Here is a 17627-nt window from a genome sequence, read left to right as displayed (position 1 = left end):
ATTGCATTTGGCCCTCTGTAGAGACCCTGTGTTCACACAGGGGAGTAGCCCTAGTGAGAGACTTAGGATACTTTTAAGACAGACCTCAGTTTCTCAAGCAAATGGACTATTTTGGAAGGAGACTGAAGCAAAAATCAGACTAACATTTTCTTTGCCAAGGGCAGAGAGGGAAGTCTCATTCCAGCAAGGCCCTTGAGTCATGAGTCCAGCAGCCACACTATCCATTTTTAACTAGCTGACAGGGTCCCAGAATTTTTAACAGAGACAGAATATATAAAATGGAGTATAGGACTCCTGGAAGAAAAACAAAGTGATAGAGCATTAGTTTCTTTCACTAATCTTCTGAAGACCCCTGTACAGCTTCCAAGATGAGCCAGAGTATAGACATGACTGGATTCCTTGCTTTGCCAACTTCCTCCTGTTTTTTTTATTTGATTTTATTTATTTATTTACTTTTTAAATACACGACAGCAGTGGAATGCATTACAATTATTACACCTATAGAGCACAATTTTCGTATCTCTGTATATAAAGTATGTTCACGCCAATTTATGCCTTTATACATGTACTTTTTTTTTGCATTACAATTATTAATACACATATATACCTCCTGGGTTTTTGTTTTACAGATTTGAAGAATAAAATCCATGGACAACAATGAAAGGGAAGAGTAAATGGATCAGGATCCCGCTGGGTGAGAGGGGGCCAGATAGCAGGAAAAACCCATTTTGGTGTGCTAGCTGAGGGGCTTATATATTAAACAGGCATTGAAAAAGAATCAAGGCCATTAGTTTTATCCTTTAGCCTGAATTTTAATCCTTCTTTTTAACTCTTATCTGGTCACTCCCACCTTCAGTTTTTCCAAGCCTCTGGGACAAAGGAGGTAGCTGAAATATTCCCACAGGTGAGACTCATGGCCATTTACATTTGAAATAGGCCTTGAAGCTGCCCATTAATATTTCTACTAGTTAGCATCTTTTTTCTTTTAAATTTATTTATTCTAACTTGTTATATAGGACAGCAGAATGCATTTCAATTCATAGTACACATATAGAGCACAATTTTTCATGTCTGGTTATACACAGAGTCACACCACTCGTGTTTTCATACATGAACTAGGGTAATGTTGTCAGTCTCATTCCACCGTCTTTCCCACCCATCCCGTTTTAGCATCTTGGTGTGTCCTTTGCCTTTGAACAAGGTCTCATTTGGGGCCCATCATTTCTGACTGTTGACCATTGACTATTCTCATCCATCAGCACTCTGATTGATTGGTCACCTAGAAAAAATATTTGGGTTAGTAATTTCACACTTGATCTTAGCCAAAAGGCCTAGAAGCAATGGGGTTAATAATTTCAAAGGCATCTTTACTCTTATCAATTCAGATTGACCCTTTTTGTTAAAGTTTTATTTAAATCACTGAACTGAAAGGCATTTGAATCCATTAATTAAACTTATGTGTACTCATTTATCTATAAGCCAATTTTGATAGGGTGCCCATCACAAAAACATATGTAGACACAACAATACAACACACAGGTGTGCACACATACATAAAACAGGAAACAAAGATCTTGTAGCTTCTTAGTAGGTAAAATAGAGCCTATCACATATTTTTAAAGTATGACCCCAAAATGAAAACAGCCTGTGCAGTTGGGAACATTAGGAATAAAATCTGCCAGCCACTGTGGATGTTGAAATCAAAGGTTTATTTGTCCTCCATGGGGAAGATTTACTCCCACCATCATCACTTTTTATTCTCCTTGCTTAGAACTCTTCAAAGGAGAAGATTTTTATATATGGACTAGTTCCATTACTTTTTCTTGTCCCTAGCCCAAGAATTTTTATTCCCCATTTTTGGTAGGTTCCTGTAACAGTTTCCATTTGTGCATTTAACTCCCCCCCCCCCGCCACCACCCCAGTGTGCTCAGTTCCCCTTATTGGAGATTTCTTGCATACCCCCATACCATTTTCCTAGGTGTGATCTTGTGGTCACACTTATTTAATCCTGGTATGGCTCAACCTCAAAAGAAGTACTTGGTTGTTGCTGTACCTGCTTAGGCCCTTTCCCTGTGTTGCTGATCCACTTCAGATTTGGGGTCCTTTGTTTCGCTCAAGGATTGTAGTTTCCAGCCCCTCTCCAAGGCTACTGCAACAAGGCAGTGGGCTTATATATTAAACATCTCCTCTGAAGAGGGGGATCCCTGTGACCTCTAGGTAATACATGGAACTCCATGTTGGGTGCAAAAATTGTTAGATATAATGAGATTCCACAAGAGATTAAACAAGTGCTTGAAAGTGGGTGGGCAAGACAAATCTTTATTTCTGCCAGAAGGGCATGTTACAGGAACGGGGCTAGCAAGCACACCTGGGCAGGAAGTCCACTGGTTTATATACCTAACATAGTGCTGCCCTTTGCCCTGATTGGAGGACTTGGGTACAATTTATACAATTGGATTCAATTAAGGCTGAGTACTGTATTCTGAAAATGGACCACAAGACTTTCTATTTCTCACAACTTCCATAACAAAATATCAAAGACTCAGTAGCTTAAACAACAGAAATTTATTTCTCACAGTTCTGTCAGCTAGATGTCTGAGATCAGGGTGTTAACTCTTCCTGACTTGCAGACAGCTGTGTTCTTATAGTATGCTCACATGGCAGAGAGGGGGTGGGGAGGACACACTCTAGCATCTTTTCTTTTTTTAAAATTTTTTTTTAGTTGTAAATGGATCTTTTACTTTATTTATTTATATGTGGTGCTAAGAATCGAACCCAGGGCCTCAGACATGCCAGGCAAGTGCTCTACCACTAGGCCACAACTCCAGCCCTGGTGTCTTTTCTTATAAAGGCCATCAGGAAAGGTCCTACCCTCATGTCTGCTTCTAAATCTAATTCCATACCAAAGGCTTCCATTCCAAATATCATCGCAATATGCATGAGAGCTTCATAATATGAATTTGGGGAGGGCACAAATGTTCAGTGTTTTATCCCTGCCTTCCCAATATTCTATCCTTTACATGTGCAAAATACACACATTCTGTCCTGTATCAGTCAAAGTTTTCCAGAGAAACATAACCAGTAGGACAAATATAATACATACATATATATATATATATATATATATATATATATATATGTGAATGAAATTTACCATGAGAATAGAATTGACTTATACAGTTATGGAAGTCCCACTATTGGCTTAAGTTTGTGGTATAATTCAGTCTAACTCTGAATGTCTGGGAACTATGGGAACCAATGGCATAACATCTAGCCTGAGAACCATAAGCTCCAATGCTAAAAGGCAGAAAAAGATGGGAATATCAGTATGTTTCCCAGGCTGGCCTAGAACTTAAAATCCTCTCATATCAACTTCCCAAGTAAGTGGGATTATAGGTCATTGTCACCATGCCCAGTCCTCAACAGTTTGGATGATGCCTGTCCACAGTGCGGATGGTGGATCTTTTTTACTCAGTTTTAATAGCTATTTGGGTATCTCTTAGCCTAGTTAAATGGACATATAATATTAGCCACTACATATCCAAACAGCTCTAAAGATCATAACTTATTCCAGTATCAACTTTAAAGTCTAAAATCCAAATTCTTTTTTAAATCAAATAGTGTGAGAGTGTAGATATGATTTTGAGAGATAACAAAGAGATGTCAGTAGTGGATAACTCTATGGAGTGGACCTACTCTATTGACCCCCACATGCTTTCTTTTGAAGGCCAATTTGCCTAAGGCTGCTCTGACACTGCCTGGCTTAAGTCAATAGAATATGCTCATTCCTCAGCAACCAACCAGGTACTTGGAGGAGAAATGCAGGTCCAAAAGTCTCCTCCATGCTGATAAGAAGAACATAAGTGGGCTGGGATTGTGGCTCAGTGGTGGAGCACTTGCCTAGCAGGCATGAGGCACTGGGTTGGATCTCTAGCACTACATAAAAAATTAATAAAGTAAGTAAGTAAGTAAAGGTATTGAATAATAGTATGTGCTCATACCTGAATTGTCTCTTTCCAATGAAAACAAGAAATCCAACAGCCATCCCTTATTTTGAAAAATCTCTATACCTATCAGTTAAAACTGGTAGTGTTTCTGTCATAAATTCTTTATCAAGGAATAGTACAACCATACATTTTGTGTCCTCTTCAGACTAAAAACTAAAAGTTTTCAGGTAAAGATTCCTTTATTTCAATACATGCTCAATCCCACTCCCTTCACTTTTCTATGGAGGCACCAAGTTCCTACACTTTTATCCAGCAGTGAATAACCACAGAGACCCCATGACATCTCCCCACACGGTCCTATTCCTCTTGCACACATTTTTTATAAGGGAAGATTAATTTTATGTTTTCCAGGGGCTTCTGGTATATCTTTCTTCTTTACCCATGGAGATTCTGAGTAGCCTGTGGATGGGACAAGGGTGGTCAGAAAGAATCCTGGATACACAAGGATCTGCCCTCATTCTGGAAAAGTGAGAGTTTCTCTCTCTGTCTCTCTCTCATACACACACACACACACACACACACACACCAACTGAACACCTTTATTTCATTAAAAACCAAATAAATAACTTTATTGGAAGTAACAATCAAACTGAAAGGCCCAAACTGAAGGGAACTTGCTGAAAGGGCTACGTGTAGGCCCGGCCTGGGGACCCACCCGGGGGGTGGCATGGGCTGGGCACAGTCCTGCTCAGTCGTCCTTGCAGCTGCGGCCCAGGGTGAGCCTGTCAAAGAGGATCTCGGCCATCGGGTCTTCCAGGGCCTGAATCCTGCGCAGGTTGGTCAGGTAGCCGGCCAGCTCGCGGATGATGAGGACCTGCTGGTGCAGATAGTGGCGCTTCAGGAACTGGCAGAGGTGGGGGTCGCCCCTCTCGGCGGCCAGGTGGTGCAGCTCCAGGAGGCCCTGGTTGAGGCTCTTCTCCAGGTGGAAGGCGCACTCCATGGCTTGGAGGCCGCTGTGCCAGGCGCTGCGCTCGGGCTGCTCGACGTCGTGGAGCCGGATGTGGCCTCCGCGCTGGTTCTGCAGCTCCATCAGCTTCTCGGCGCGGTCCCTCCACTCGTGCGACAGGCGCAGGAAGAAGCTGGCGAAGTGCTCCAGGGCCACTTGTGGGCGGTGGCAGAAGGCGGCCGAGGACAGGTAGACGTAGGAGGCGTGCAGTTGCACCTGGATCTGGCTGTTGACGGCGGCCTCGCAGTCGGGGTGGTAGTTGTGGCGCACCTGCGACACCACGATGGGCACCATGACGGGCGCGGGCAGGAGGGGTGCCACCACGAAGGCGAGGGCGGAGCGGGCTCTGGGGCTGCGCAGTGGGCAGCGGCGGCGGCCGCGGTAGCGGCGGCGGGGTCCCCGGACCGCTGCCAGGCTGTCTGAGGGCGGCGCCTGGGGCGGTGAGCGGTGCCGGGGCCTGGGCCGGTCTGACCTCGGCGGAAGGCAAGCGGGTAATGGCGGCTGTGGAGCCTGGCAATGGCGGTGGCGTTTTCCTGGGAGTTGAGGGTCAGGGGTCAGGGGTCAGGGGCCTGGCGGTACCCGGCTGTGCCCTGCTGTGCCCCGCAGAGTTCCCTCAGTAACCTGGGCGACTCCGCTGGGCGTCTCACCTGCGTAATGTTTAAGTTAGAGGCCTAGAGGGACGGGCGTCGTGGTAATGGTGGTCAGGTAAGAAGAGGCTCGTGTGAATACTGTCCAGTGGGACCCTCTCATTAGATGGAGGGCTTCTGGGACGGTTAATCTCACAGGCTGCGTTTGAATGGCAGCTTTCCTCAGTGACGTCAGTGTCTGGACTAACGACCCTTTTGATTGTGTCCTCGCTCCATTCCCGGAAGTCAGTAAATCCAGCCACTGCCTCCTTTCTCCTTCCACTCATGATCATGCTCACACTTCTCTGACAGCAGAGCTTCACTCCAAAATCTCTGCATCCTTCTACCTTTCCATGTTTCTTCACACTTTTAAGACTGGTTCCTCACTTCTCTATTCTCTCTGGAACCTTCCACCACCACCCTAGCAAAACATGCTTTTTGTCCTCTCTGGACTCCTAAATGGACAATCTCAATGGTCTCTTAATATCCTGGATCAGCTCACTCTCTGTACCTAGACCATGAATTTCTTCTTGTGTAAATACCGCATTCTCTTTGCTGTGTCAGTAAAGAAAAGCTTTAGGTGCATTCCTAGGGAAAGCAATGTTAACCACGTAGAAGTATTCATGGCCTACAACCTCCTCTTGACTTTCGCTGCCACTCAGGTAGCCTTGTTGTTGGTTTTTATCCTCCCACTGCGAATCAGTAAATCCCAAGGTTAGTCTGAGAAAGGGACTAAACTTGCAAAGGTAGCTTATTCAGGATAGATTTATATAGATAGTTCCTATGTATTGTCCTGAATTGCTAATTAATTTCAAGTGTGCATATATTTTTTTTATATTTAAATTTTAGTTTTAAGTGGACACAATATCTTTTTTACTTTACATGTATGTGGTGTTGAGGATGGAACCTAGTGCCTCATGCATGTTAGGTGAGCACTCTACCACTGAGCCACAATCCCAGCCCCTCAAGTCTGCCTATCTTGCTCCCTAAAAAGACTGTAAACATTTTAAGATGAAGATCCTTAGTTATGTGTATTTTTCCTAGACAAAGCTTCCTGAACTAGGGAATTTATAATAGTGATGTCAAGAGATCTTGTTTTTAAAGCTATTTTCTTTTGTATTACATAATTTTATTATAATAGCAATGTAGTAGATATTATGTTAGATTATTTAAAAAGTAATAGATCTTACTTTTGTCTATTGAATGCATAGCCACTAAATACTAGTACTGCTATTTTGTGCTTTATTTTAATAAAATTTGTTAGTTCAAAAAACTGAACTTGTTTTTATTTAAGGAAATAAAGGAAAGAATACTATACAAAATGTACATAGATCTGACTAGTTTTTCTTTTTAGATGTTAGTTATTTTCCCCTGGACACCAGAAAGAAGGGCTGGCTGATAAGATATGAAGAGAACCACAAGTAATTGCCAACAACTCATGTTGCAGGACTGGAGATGACAGGCATAGAATAGTTCTTTTAAATAAATTCTTAAGTTATTTGCAAGCTAGACCTTACAAGGGACCACACCATAATTATGAATTTAGGGGCTACAAAATAATTCAATTAATTGATTTTCCTCTATTGTCTCAAAGTTGCTCTGCTACCTCCCTATCCTTAATCTGTTCTACTCCATGCTTACAATGTTAACTTTGTACATTGGACTTGAATTACATAAGAATGAAGCCTTTTCCACTGTTTGTTGACAAATGACACATCTCGCTGCTGCCTTTGATGTAGAATTGTGTACTCATAAGAAACTTTCAACTTCACATATACATGGGGACCAGCTCCTGAGAGCTAATGGAAATGTAGGGTTTTTTTTTTTTTTTTATCGTATGAAGAGTTCTAACCCTTTATTTTTTTTTTTATTTTTTTGGAGGTACTGGGGATTGAACTAAGGGGCACTCGACTACTGAGCCACATCCCCAGCCTTATTTTGTATTTTAGTTAGAGACAGGGTCTCACTAAGTTGCTTAGTGCCTCACCATTGCTGAGGCTGGCTTTGAATTTATGATACTCCTGCCTCAGCCTCCTGAGCTGCTGGGATTACAGGCATGCACCACTGCGCCCGGCCTAGCCCTTTATTTTTTCTAGCTAAAAATGTATTCTAGGGTAGAAAGAAGACAAGTCACATTTTCCTAGGAAATGAACATGTATTTCCATCTAAAAATAGATCATAATTTACTTTAATGGATAATTTTAAGTCCTATATTTTAATGACACTTAATAAATATTGTATAATTTATGATATGCCCAACATTTTAAAAAATTTTCCTCCTTACCACTATCAGAAGAACTTTAAAGTAGGAAAGTAATTCCTTTTTAGAATATAATGTTGAGCTAGGGATATAGCTCAGTTGGTAGAGTGCTTTCCACAAGGCCCTGGTTTTGCTCCCCTACACCACACACACACACACACACACACACACAATCAACTCAAAGTGGATCAAAGTTTCAGGCACTAGAACAGAGACTCTGTGTCTAATAGAAGAAAAAATAGGCCCAAATCTTCACCACATCGGCCTAGGATCTGACTTCCTTAACTAGACTCCTAAAGTGCAAGAAATAAAATCAACAATTAATAAATTGAGGCTGGGGCTGTAGCTCAGTGGCAAAGCACTTTCCTAGCATGTGTGAGGCACTGGGTTTGATCTTCAACACCACATAAAAATTAACAAATAAAAAAAAGGCATTCTGGCCATCTACAACTACAAAAAAAAAATTAAAAAAAGAATTAATAAAGGGAATGGATTCAAATTAAAAAAGCTTTACTCAGGAAACAATTAATACAGTGAAGATAGAGCCTACATATTGGGAGAAAATCTACACCACATGCATCTCTGATAAAGCATTAATCTCTAGGATATATAAGGAACTCAAAAACCTTAACACTGAAAAAAAAATAACCCAATCAATAAATAGGCTAAGGAACTGAACAGATACTTCACAGAAGAAGAAATACATTTGATCAACAAATATATGAAAAAGTGTTCAACATCTCTAGCAATTAGAGAAATGCAAATCAAAACTACTCTAAGATTTCATCTCACTCCAGTCAGAATGGCAATCATCAAGAATATAGGCAACAATAAATGTTGGCAAGGATGTGTTGAAAAGGTACACTCATACATCACTGGTGGAACTGAAAATTGGTGCAACCACTATGGAAAGCAGTATGGAGATTCCTCAGAAAATTGGGAATGGAACCAACATTTGACCCAGCTATCCCACTCCTTGGTTTATACCCCAAGGACTTAAAATCAGCATCCTATAGTGATGCAGCCACATCAATGTTTATAGCAGTTCAATTGACAATAGCTAGACTATGGAACCAACCTAGGTGTCCTTCAATAGATGAATGGATAAAGAAAATATGGTAGGGCTGGGGATGTGGCTCAAGCGGTAGCGCGCTCGCCTGGCATGCGTGCGGCCCGGGTTCGATCCTCAGCACCACATACAAACAAAGATGTTGTGTCCGCCGAGAACTAAAAAATAAATATTAAAAATTCTCTCTCTGTCTCTCTCCTCTCACTCTCTCTTTAAAAAAAAAAAAGAAAATATGGTATATATACTCAATGGAACATTACTCAGCTTTAAAAAAGAGTAAAATTATGGCATTTGCCAGTAAATGGATGGAGTTGGAGAATATCAAGCTAAGCAAAATAAGCCAATCCCAAAGAACCAAATACCAAAAATTTTTTTTTCTGATATGTGGATGTTGATTTACAATGGGAATGGTGGTGTAGGGAAGAATAAAGGTGCTTTGGATTAGACAGAGGGGAGTGAAAGGAGGGTAGGGGTCATGGGGTAGGAAGGATAGTAGAATGAACCCGACATTACAACCCTATGTGCATATATGATTACACCACCAGTGTAAGTCTATATTATGTACAACCAGAAGAATGAGAAGTTATACTCCATTTATGTATGACATGTCAAATGCATTCTACTGTCATCTATAACTAATTAGAAGAACAAGAAAAAAAGAATAACTGAACTAAACAGAGACTTCATCCCCAAGCAGTCTATATATGGAAAAGATTTGTGTAGACTTGTTTGGGGTGGAAGGATGAGGAACTATGAAATTGGAGATCAATAGGGGATGTTATATGACAGGAGTTTTTCACTTAGGTTCATCAAGTTCCAGTGTTTGCTGTGGTGATGTGCATTGATCGTGACAAGGAAGTTCAGAGATGATGGGGTTCCCAAGCTTCACACTTCTATAAGTAACCACAACAGTCCCATCTGTTTAATATATTAGGGTTCCATGAAAAAATTGTTTGAAAGTTACATTCCATTGCTAAAAAACACAACATAGACTAATGTATAGGATTTTGTGACAAAGATAACTATCTGTGAATGCCATGGGACTATGGACAAGAAGAATCTCTGTGACCTGTACTGGAATTAGGGTAATAAACCCCTTTAGAATATAAGTTTATCCCTGTTTTATTAGGACTGCAAAATCCCCAGGACAAAGGTTATAGACATTCTTAGTTTCTAATTTTCTTACTGTCTTTTTTTCCATTTCTTAATGTATTAAAATAGGAATTTTGTAAATATCTGTCATCTGAGCTATAGAAAGAAATAAAGTTAGATAAGGTGTTTGGACACGATTATAGAGGGTTTTGGAACTTACAAAAAACATAGATAAGTGATTTTACAAAATGTTATGATACAAAGTTTAAGGATATGGCATGTGATAGGAATTACAAAAAAGGAGTTGGGGTGTAGCTTATTGTTATGTTAGAGTGGGGCTTAGCATGTGTAATGCCCTGGGTTCACTTCACAGCACTATTTAATAGCAGCAGTAGTAGTAGTAACAATAATAATGGTAATAATCAGCATAAAGACAAGCATTAATGGGTCCAGCAACTGATGCTTTGTTCAATTCATAACCCAAAAACTGAGGCTCTCAGTTCTAGGTATTCAGTCTTGACTCAAAGAGCTTAGGAATATAGAAAGTTTCAGAGAAAACAAGTAGGTGATTTAAGGACAGCCAAGAAATGGAAGAGCAGCTTAGAAAACATCTTCTTTTCCTATTTTTATGCCTTTAATTTCTTTTGTTTGTCTAATTGCTCTGGCCAGTGTTTCGAGAACTATGTTGAACAGAAGTGGTGAGAGAGGGCATCCCTGTCTTGTTCCAGATTTTAGAGGGAATGCCTTCAATTTTTCTCCATTCAGAATGATGCTAGCCTGAGGCATAGCATACATTGCTTTTACAATGTTGAGGTATGTTCCTGTTATCCCTAGTTTTTCTAGAGTTTTGAACATAAAGGGATGCTGTACTTTGTCGAATGCTTTTTCCGCATCTATCGAGATGATCATATGGTTCTTATTTTTAAGTCTATTGATGTGGTGAATAACATTTATTGATTTCCGTATATTGAACCAACCTTTCATCCCAGGGATGAATCCTACTTGATCATGGTGCACAATTTTTTTGATATGTTTTTGAATCCAATTCGCCAGAATTTTATTGAGGATTTTTGCATCTAGGTTCATTAGAGATATTGGTCTGTAGTTTTCTTTCTTTGAAGTGACTTTGTCTGGTTTAGGAATCAGGGTGATGTTGGCCTCTTAGAATGAATTTGGAAGTTCTCCCTCTTTTTCTATTTCCTGAAATAGCTTGAAAAGTATTGGTATTAGTTCCTCTTTAAAGGTTTTGTAAAACTCTGCTGTATACCCATCCGGTCCTGGGCTTGTCTTAGTTGGTATTCTTTTGATGGTTTCTTCTATTTCCTCAATTGATATTGGTCTGTTTAGGTTGTCTATATCCTCCTGACTCAATCTGGGAAGATCCTATGACTTAAGAAATTTATCGATGCCTTCACTATCTTCTATTTTATTGGAGTATAAGGATTCAAAATAATTTCTGATTATCTTCTGTATTTCTGAAATGTCTGTTGTGATATTGCCTTTTTCATCCTGTATGCTAGTAATTTGAGTTCTCTCTCTTCTTCTCTTCGTTAGCATGGCTTAGGGTCTGTAGATTTTATTTATTTTTTCAAAGAACCAACTTTTAGTTTTGTCAATTTTTTTCAATTGTTTCTTTTGTTTCGATTTCATTAATTTCAGCTCTGATTTTAATTATTTCTTGCCTTCTACTTCTTTTGCTGTTGTTTTGCTCTTCTTTTTCTAAGATTTTGAGATGAAGTATGAGATCATTTATTTGTTGTTTTTTTCTTTTTTTAAGGAATGAACTCCAAGAAATGAATTTTCCTCTTAGAACTGCTTTCAATGTGTCCCATAGATTCCGATATGTTGTGTCTGTGTTTTCATTTATCTCTAAGAATTTTTTTTATTGGTTGTTCACAACATTACAAAGCTCTTGACATATCATATTTCATACATTAGATTGAAGTGGGTTATGAACTCCCAATTTTACCCCAAATGCAGATTGCAGAATTATGTCGGTTACACATGCACATTTTTACATACTGCCATATTAGTGACTGTTATATTCTGCTACCTTTCCTATCCCCTACTATCCCCCCTCCCCTTCCCTCACATCTTCTCTCTCTACCCCATCTACTGTAATTCATTTCTCTCCTTGTTAATTTTCCCATTCCCCTCACAACCTCTTATATGTAATTTTTTATAGCAATGAGGGTCTCCCTTCATTTCCATGCAATTTCCCTTTTCTCTCCCTTTCGGGCGCAGGTGGCGGCTCTGCACTGCCCCTACTCCAATTGGGGTGACGTGACTGCCACGCCGGCGGGTCGCTGGGCCTGTTCCGGGCGCGGGCGGCGGCTCTGCTCGGCCCCTACTCCAGTTGGGGTGACGTGTCTACCATGCCGGCAGGTCGCTGGGCCTGTTCCGCCGGTCGGTCGCAGGTCTGCCTACCTTGCGGACTTGGGCGGTGGCTCTGCTCTGCCCCTACTCCAATTGGGGTGACGTGACTACTACACCAGCGGGTCATTGGGCCTGTTCCAGATGCGGGCGGCGGCTCTGCTCAGCCCCTTCTCCAAATGGGGTGATGTGACTGCCACGCCGGCGGGTCGCTGGGCCTGTTCCGGGCGCGGGCGGCGGCTCTGCTCTGCCCCTACTCCAATTGGGGTGACGTGTCTACCATGCCGGCAGGCCGCTGGGCCTGTTCCGCCGGTCGGTCGCAGGTCTGCCTACCTTGCGGGCTCAGGCGGCGGCTCTGCTCTGCCCCTACTCCAATTGGGGTGACGTGACTACCACGCCAGCGGGTCGTTGGGCCTGTTCTGGATGCGGGCGGCGGCTCTGCTCGGCCCCTACTCCAAATGGGGTGATGTGACTGCCACGCCAGCGGGTTGCTGGGCCTGTTCTGGGCATGGGCAGCGGCTCTGCTCAGCCCCTACTCCAGTTGGGGTGACGTGATACCACGCCGGCGGGTCGCTGGGCCTGTTCCGGGCGCGGGAGGCGGCTCTACTCTGCCCCTACTCCAATTGGGGTGACGTGTCTACCATGCTGGCAGGCCGCTGGGCCTGTTCCGCCGGTCGGTCGCAGGTCTGCCTACCTTGCGGGCTTGGGCGGTGGCTCTGCTCTGCCCCTACTCCAATTGGGGTGACGTGGCTACCACGCCAGCGGGTCGTTGGGCCTGGTCCGGATGCGGGTGGCGGCTCTGCTCGGCCCCTACTCCAAATGGGGTGATGTGACTGCCACACCGGTGGGTCGCTGGGCCTGTTCCGGGCGCGGGCGGTGGCTCTGCTCGGCCCCTACTCCAGTTGGGGTGACGTGGCTACCACGCCAGCGGGTCGTTGGGCCTGTTCCGGATGCGGGCGGTGGCTCTACTCGGCCCCTACTCCAGTTGGGGTGATGTGATACCATGCCTGTGGGTCGCTGGGCCTGTTCCGGGCGCGGGTGGTGGCTCTGCTCTGCCCCTCTGGCCTCCACAGTATTCAGCAGGACCCGGACCGAGAAGCAGTTTCCGCGGGTTCTTTAGCCCTGGGCCAGAGCAGTTCCGGGAGCCGGAATTCGGCCGCACCTGGCTCGGTGTATGTTCTAATAGGAGCAGGCTTCAAGAAGCAGTTTCTGCCCGTTCTTTAGCACTGAGCCTGAGTAATTTGTCTGCGAGACTCAGGCGAATGGCAGCCTGAAATTACCTGTTCTATAGCTGAATGAGCTGCGATCAGTCGAAAACAGGGATGGTGACGTCAGCTCTCCAAGATGGTGGCCGCTGGCTTCCTCTGTGGTCTGACCGGTGTGGAGAACTGAATTGGACTGCTTCCTTCCCCCGTCTCAGACCCAGAATTCAGCACTGAGTACAGTGATTGCACAGCTGGCAGGAGCCCACAGAATCCGCAGCGCTGTATCTTTGCGTTGCTATCTTGTCATTTCCCAGTGCGCGCCACAGACTCTAGCTGCAGGGCGATTTGCTGAATAAGCAGCGTGACCCTCCGTGCTGACAAATCGCTCGCGTTTGAGCCCCCGTAGCTGATCGTCGTGCGATGAAAATCCTTCCTCTAGGTTTTGGAGCACCCCAATTTTGCTGGAAATTCCTAACAAGATAGCTTTTAGTGGTTCTAACTCGTCATTCTCCCACACAGTGACGCGGTACACGGGGGTGATGCACTCCCTTCGCCGCCATCTTCCCTTCCGCTGGTTATTTGTTGTTGTTGTTTCTGGTTGTATTTTTGAGTTCTTTCATATATTCTGGATATAAATCCTCTGTCTGAGGAGCAGGTGGCAAAGATCTAGCCTTCTGTAGGCTCTCTGTTCTTGCTCCTAATTTTTTCCTTTACTGTGCAGAAGCTTTTTAATTTGATGCTATCTCACTAATTGATTCTTGATTTTATTTCTTCTGCTTTAAGAGTCTTGTTAAGAGGCTCTTAAATATAAGAGGCGTGCATTTTCTTCTAGCAGTTTCAGAGTTTCCTGTCTAATTCCTGGGTCTTTGACCCACTTTGCTTTTGTGCAAGGTGAAAGAAAGAGGTTAATTTTTTTTTCACAGAATTTTTTTTAAATTTATAATCAATTCTGTTGGGTAACCAAATCAAAATTCATTTCTTGACAAGAAGTAGATATGTAGAAGAGTTGAGGGGAAGGGAATCAGAAGTTCTGAAGACCAGTCAAGAGACCTATAGTTTCAGCAGTAATTAAGACCAGATCACGAGAGCCCTGCAACAACCCCAGGCCCTGTGTTTGGTGTTTTTACTAATCCAATGTTTAGAACAAGTCTTCTGGGTGAAGGACCTCCAGGCAAGGGGCTGTGCATCAGGCAGAACCAACTCTGGAAGGATGGGACATGTGGGGTGTCATTGAAACTGTCATCCAGAGAGGAGACCCAGTGCTCCCCAATGAGGTATGGAAGATTGGAGCTAATAGTGTTTCCCACCCTAACTGAGGCAAGAGCCTGAACTTCAGCCAGGTGACTTGCAGGGTCAGGCTGTTTCAGTGTTGATTCCTCCAGGCCACTAGAGAGCTTAGTCAAAATTCTCAAAAATCCTGTCCAAAGGAAGGCCACCGTGTCACAAGGCTTGAGCTCTTCTCTGAAAGGGCATGCACCCACAGGACAGGGCCCTGTGTGTCCCTGCGCCTCTCCTAAAGGTCATAGGCTGTGCCCACAGCACAGCTTTGCACCTTTTGTCTACAATGACATGTACGCTGGGATGAGACCATGCCACGTGTTGATAGAGGAGCTGTGCTGTTTTGAAAGAACCTTCTCCACTTTCCCTGTGAGAACACTCCAAACACAGGGAGAGCCCTTGGTCTAGCCTGCTGCTGCATATCTGCCATCAGGGCTGAAGATGACTGTGGTCCAGTCAGAGCTGCACTTGAACTAAGGTGCACTGAACATATGCTTGAGGGTTTATTTGTCCGCAGATAAATAACTTTCAGCAGGTCATCATGGGAACAACTCAGAAGTTCAGTCCTTTCTGGGTTTAGGTCCAAGGCAGTGTTCTTCCCCCTCAGCTCCATTTTTCGAACCACCCTTTCTTTCTTTCTTTCTTTCTTTCTTTCTTTCTTTCTTTCTTTCTTTCTTTCTTTCTTTCTATGTATATATATATACACATATATATATATGTATATATATACATATATATATATATACACACACACACACACACACACACACACACACACAACATCTTTATTTTATTTATTTATTTTCATGTGGAGCTGAGGATCAAACCCAGTGCCTCATGCGTGGGAGGCAAGCGCTCTGCCACTGAGCCCCAACCCCAGCCCCTCAAACCACATTTTATGATCTGATGTCCTAGAATGGCATTTTCTTATCAAAATGTCCACTCATTACACACTGCTCTGTGCAGACAATATTATTGCAATTGGATCCTGCAAACACTGTCTTTATGCAGCCTTTGCTGTGTAGATCCCAGAGTTGTGACTTCCTAAGATGGTCCGTGGATTGTCTAGCAGGAGCTTAGCAGAGAGCACTTTCCCACTATGTCCTCTGAGCGTTTGATGTAATCAGTAATCATACACAGTCCAGATTCAGCTTGCAAAATCATTTGAAGCTTCTAAGAGGTAAATCCCAGAACTACCAGGTTTAATGCTTATCATTCCAGCATTACTACCAGATAGAGAGCCTTTGAACTCACATTTGTCTCCAAATGCTTCCCATAACTTAACCCTATGGTCCATACTTCCAATGGCCAGTAACTGGGAACCTGGACTGAACTGCACAGCATTAACTTCCCTCATAAAGCAGTAGTTGATACCCTCATATCTTTACCAGAACCAGGATGAGTATCTGCATTATCTTGGGAGACTGGGAAGGAAGAGACAAAGTGTCTCCCAAAGATATTAGTGGTAGAATCCAGAAGGCCTCCAGCAGGCTACTCTGCTGATAGCTCCCACAGGCAAGGTTTCCTGTGTTTGCTCTGAGGTCTGATCCACTCTGACTTCAATGTCATCATCCTGTTCAACTGGCAGCAATTCCTTTGCTGCCTCTGCAAGCTCTTTCTGCAGTCAGGCTTGCCATCTCCTGGAGTCCCTTTTAATCTCTGCCTTGAGGCGGTTTGCTTTCTGGGCTTTCTCAGCCATCCACCTTCAGTAGTTTTCCTCCAAGACACTAAAATTGATCTGCAGGGCATCATATTTGTCCTTCAGGGTCTGGTTGGCTACCTGGAGGTCTGGAAGCTTGCTGGATAGATCTAGGCACTCTTGCCAGGTTAGAGATAATTTGCAAACATTTTTCAATTTTTGCTTCATTCGCCTGCATCTCCCTGTCCTTCTGCTGCATTTGGTAAATCACCAACTGAGCTAACTCCCCATGATTCTTGTGCAATTCAGTCAGTTCTTTTTGATGTTTAATCCTCAGCTGAGCCATTTCTTATAGTTGACTGTTATTCCATGTGCCATGGTGACCAGGACTTATCTCATGCCTGTTTGGGAGGTCATATTTTTCAGCTTGTAGTTTCTGGGCCAACAATGAATGAAGATCTAACTTTTCAGCAACTTGTTATCTTTAAATGACAAGAGGTGGTGGTGAAGAAATCACTTTCATGCTAGTGGTTTTCCATCAACAGTAAAGGCTATGTCCCCACTAAGGAAAGAACACTGGGGTAGAGTAAGAGAAAAGACTCTCAGAAATCAAATGTCACATGCTGTATGATACTCACCTGCAATGTTAATTCCTTACATTGGTGCTTGAAGTCAATTAACGTCTGTCTCATCAGTGCGATCACCTGCACGGGATGCTTCTGCAGGATGATCTCCTCCAACGACTTCCTTTGCTGCCGGTCGGGCCCTCAGGTCCTCTGCAGTGTGGCCTTTACAGCTGGGAAAGTTAGCAGAGCAGAGGGCCCGGTGATTTGTCTGTCACACACTGCCTGGGTGCCTCAGGGCCATGGAACCCAACAGAGGCAGGTTGCTGCAGCCCATATAGCATGTTGCAGCTAGCAGGCAAGGTAAGGCCTAAATTTCATTCTTCTATAGATGGATATCCAGTTTTTTTTATATACATTTATTTTGTTCATTTTTATGCGGTGCTGAGGATGGAACCCAGGGCCTTCCACATGTGAGGCGAATGCTCTACTGCTGAGCCACAACCCCAGCCCCTGGATATCCAGTTTTTCTAGCACCATTTGTTGTTTTAAAAAGCTATCTTTCTCCC

At 43.4% G+C, this 17627-nt stretch overlaps 2 protein-coding genes and 1 pseudogene across 3 annotated transcripts in view; all 3 read right to left on the bottom strand.

Moving 5' to 3' along the window:
* LOC308639006 (ferritin heavy chain-like) overlaps window positions 1-2928 on the bottom strand; it is a gene marked incomplete at both ends in the record, with an annotated part of 55740 nt that extends 52812 nt beyond the window's left edge. Inside the window, one exon of the mRNA XM_081276920.1 lies at window positions 2872-2928. Within this exon, the coding sequence (XP_081133046.1) occupies window positions 2872-2928 (57 nt within the window). The remainder of the gene's footprint in view (window positions 1-2871) is intronic.
* A 1767-nt stretch (window positions 2929-4695) lies between these two features.
* LOC308639787 (ferritin heavy chain-like) lies at window positions 4696-5247 on the bottom strand (the record flags this gene model as incomplete). The annotated part of the gene is made up of 1 exon (XM_081278128.1): window positions 4696-5247. One exon carries the CDS (start codon window positions 5245-5247, stop codon window positions 4696-4698), a length of 552 nt encoding a protein of 183 aa, XP_081134254.1.
* Window positions 5248-16315: 11068 nt separating this feature from the next.
* On the bottom strand, window positions 16316-17187 carry LOC308639005 (autophagy-related protein 16-1-like; annotated as a pseudogene). Its single transcript has 2 exons — window positions 17134-17187; window positions 16316-16958 (listed from the first exon to the last, which is right to left on the bottom strand). The product of its transcript is annotated as an autophagy-related protein 16-1-like (transcript).
* Between the last annotated feature and the right edge of the window lie 440 nt (window positions 17188-17627).

The sequence above is a fragment of the Spermophilus citellus genome (assembly GCF_964194105.1).
Source record: "Spermophilus citellus genome assembly, chromosome: X".
Taxonomy (NCBI): Eukaryota; Metazoa; Chordata; class Mammalia; order Rodentia; family Sciuridae; genus Spermophilus; species Spermophilus citellus.
Note: the sequence above shows the minus strand (reverse complement) of the source record. Positions and strands in the feature narration are given on the sequence as shown.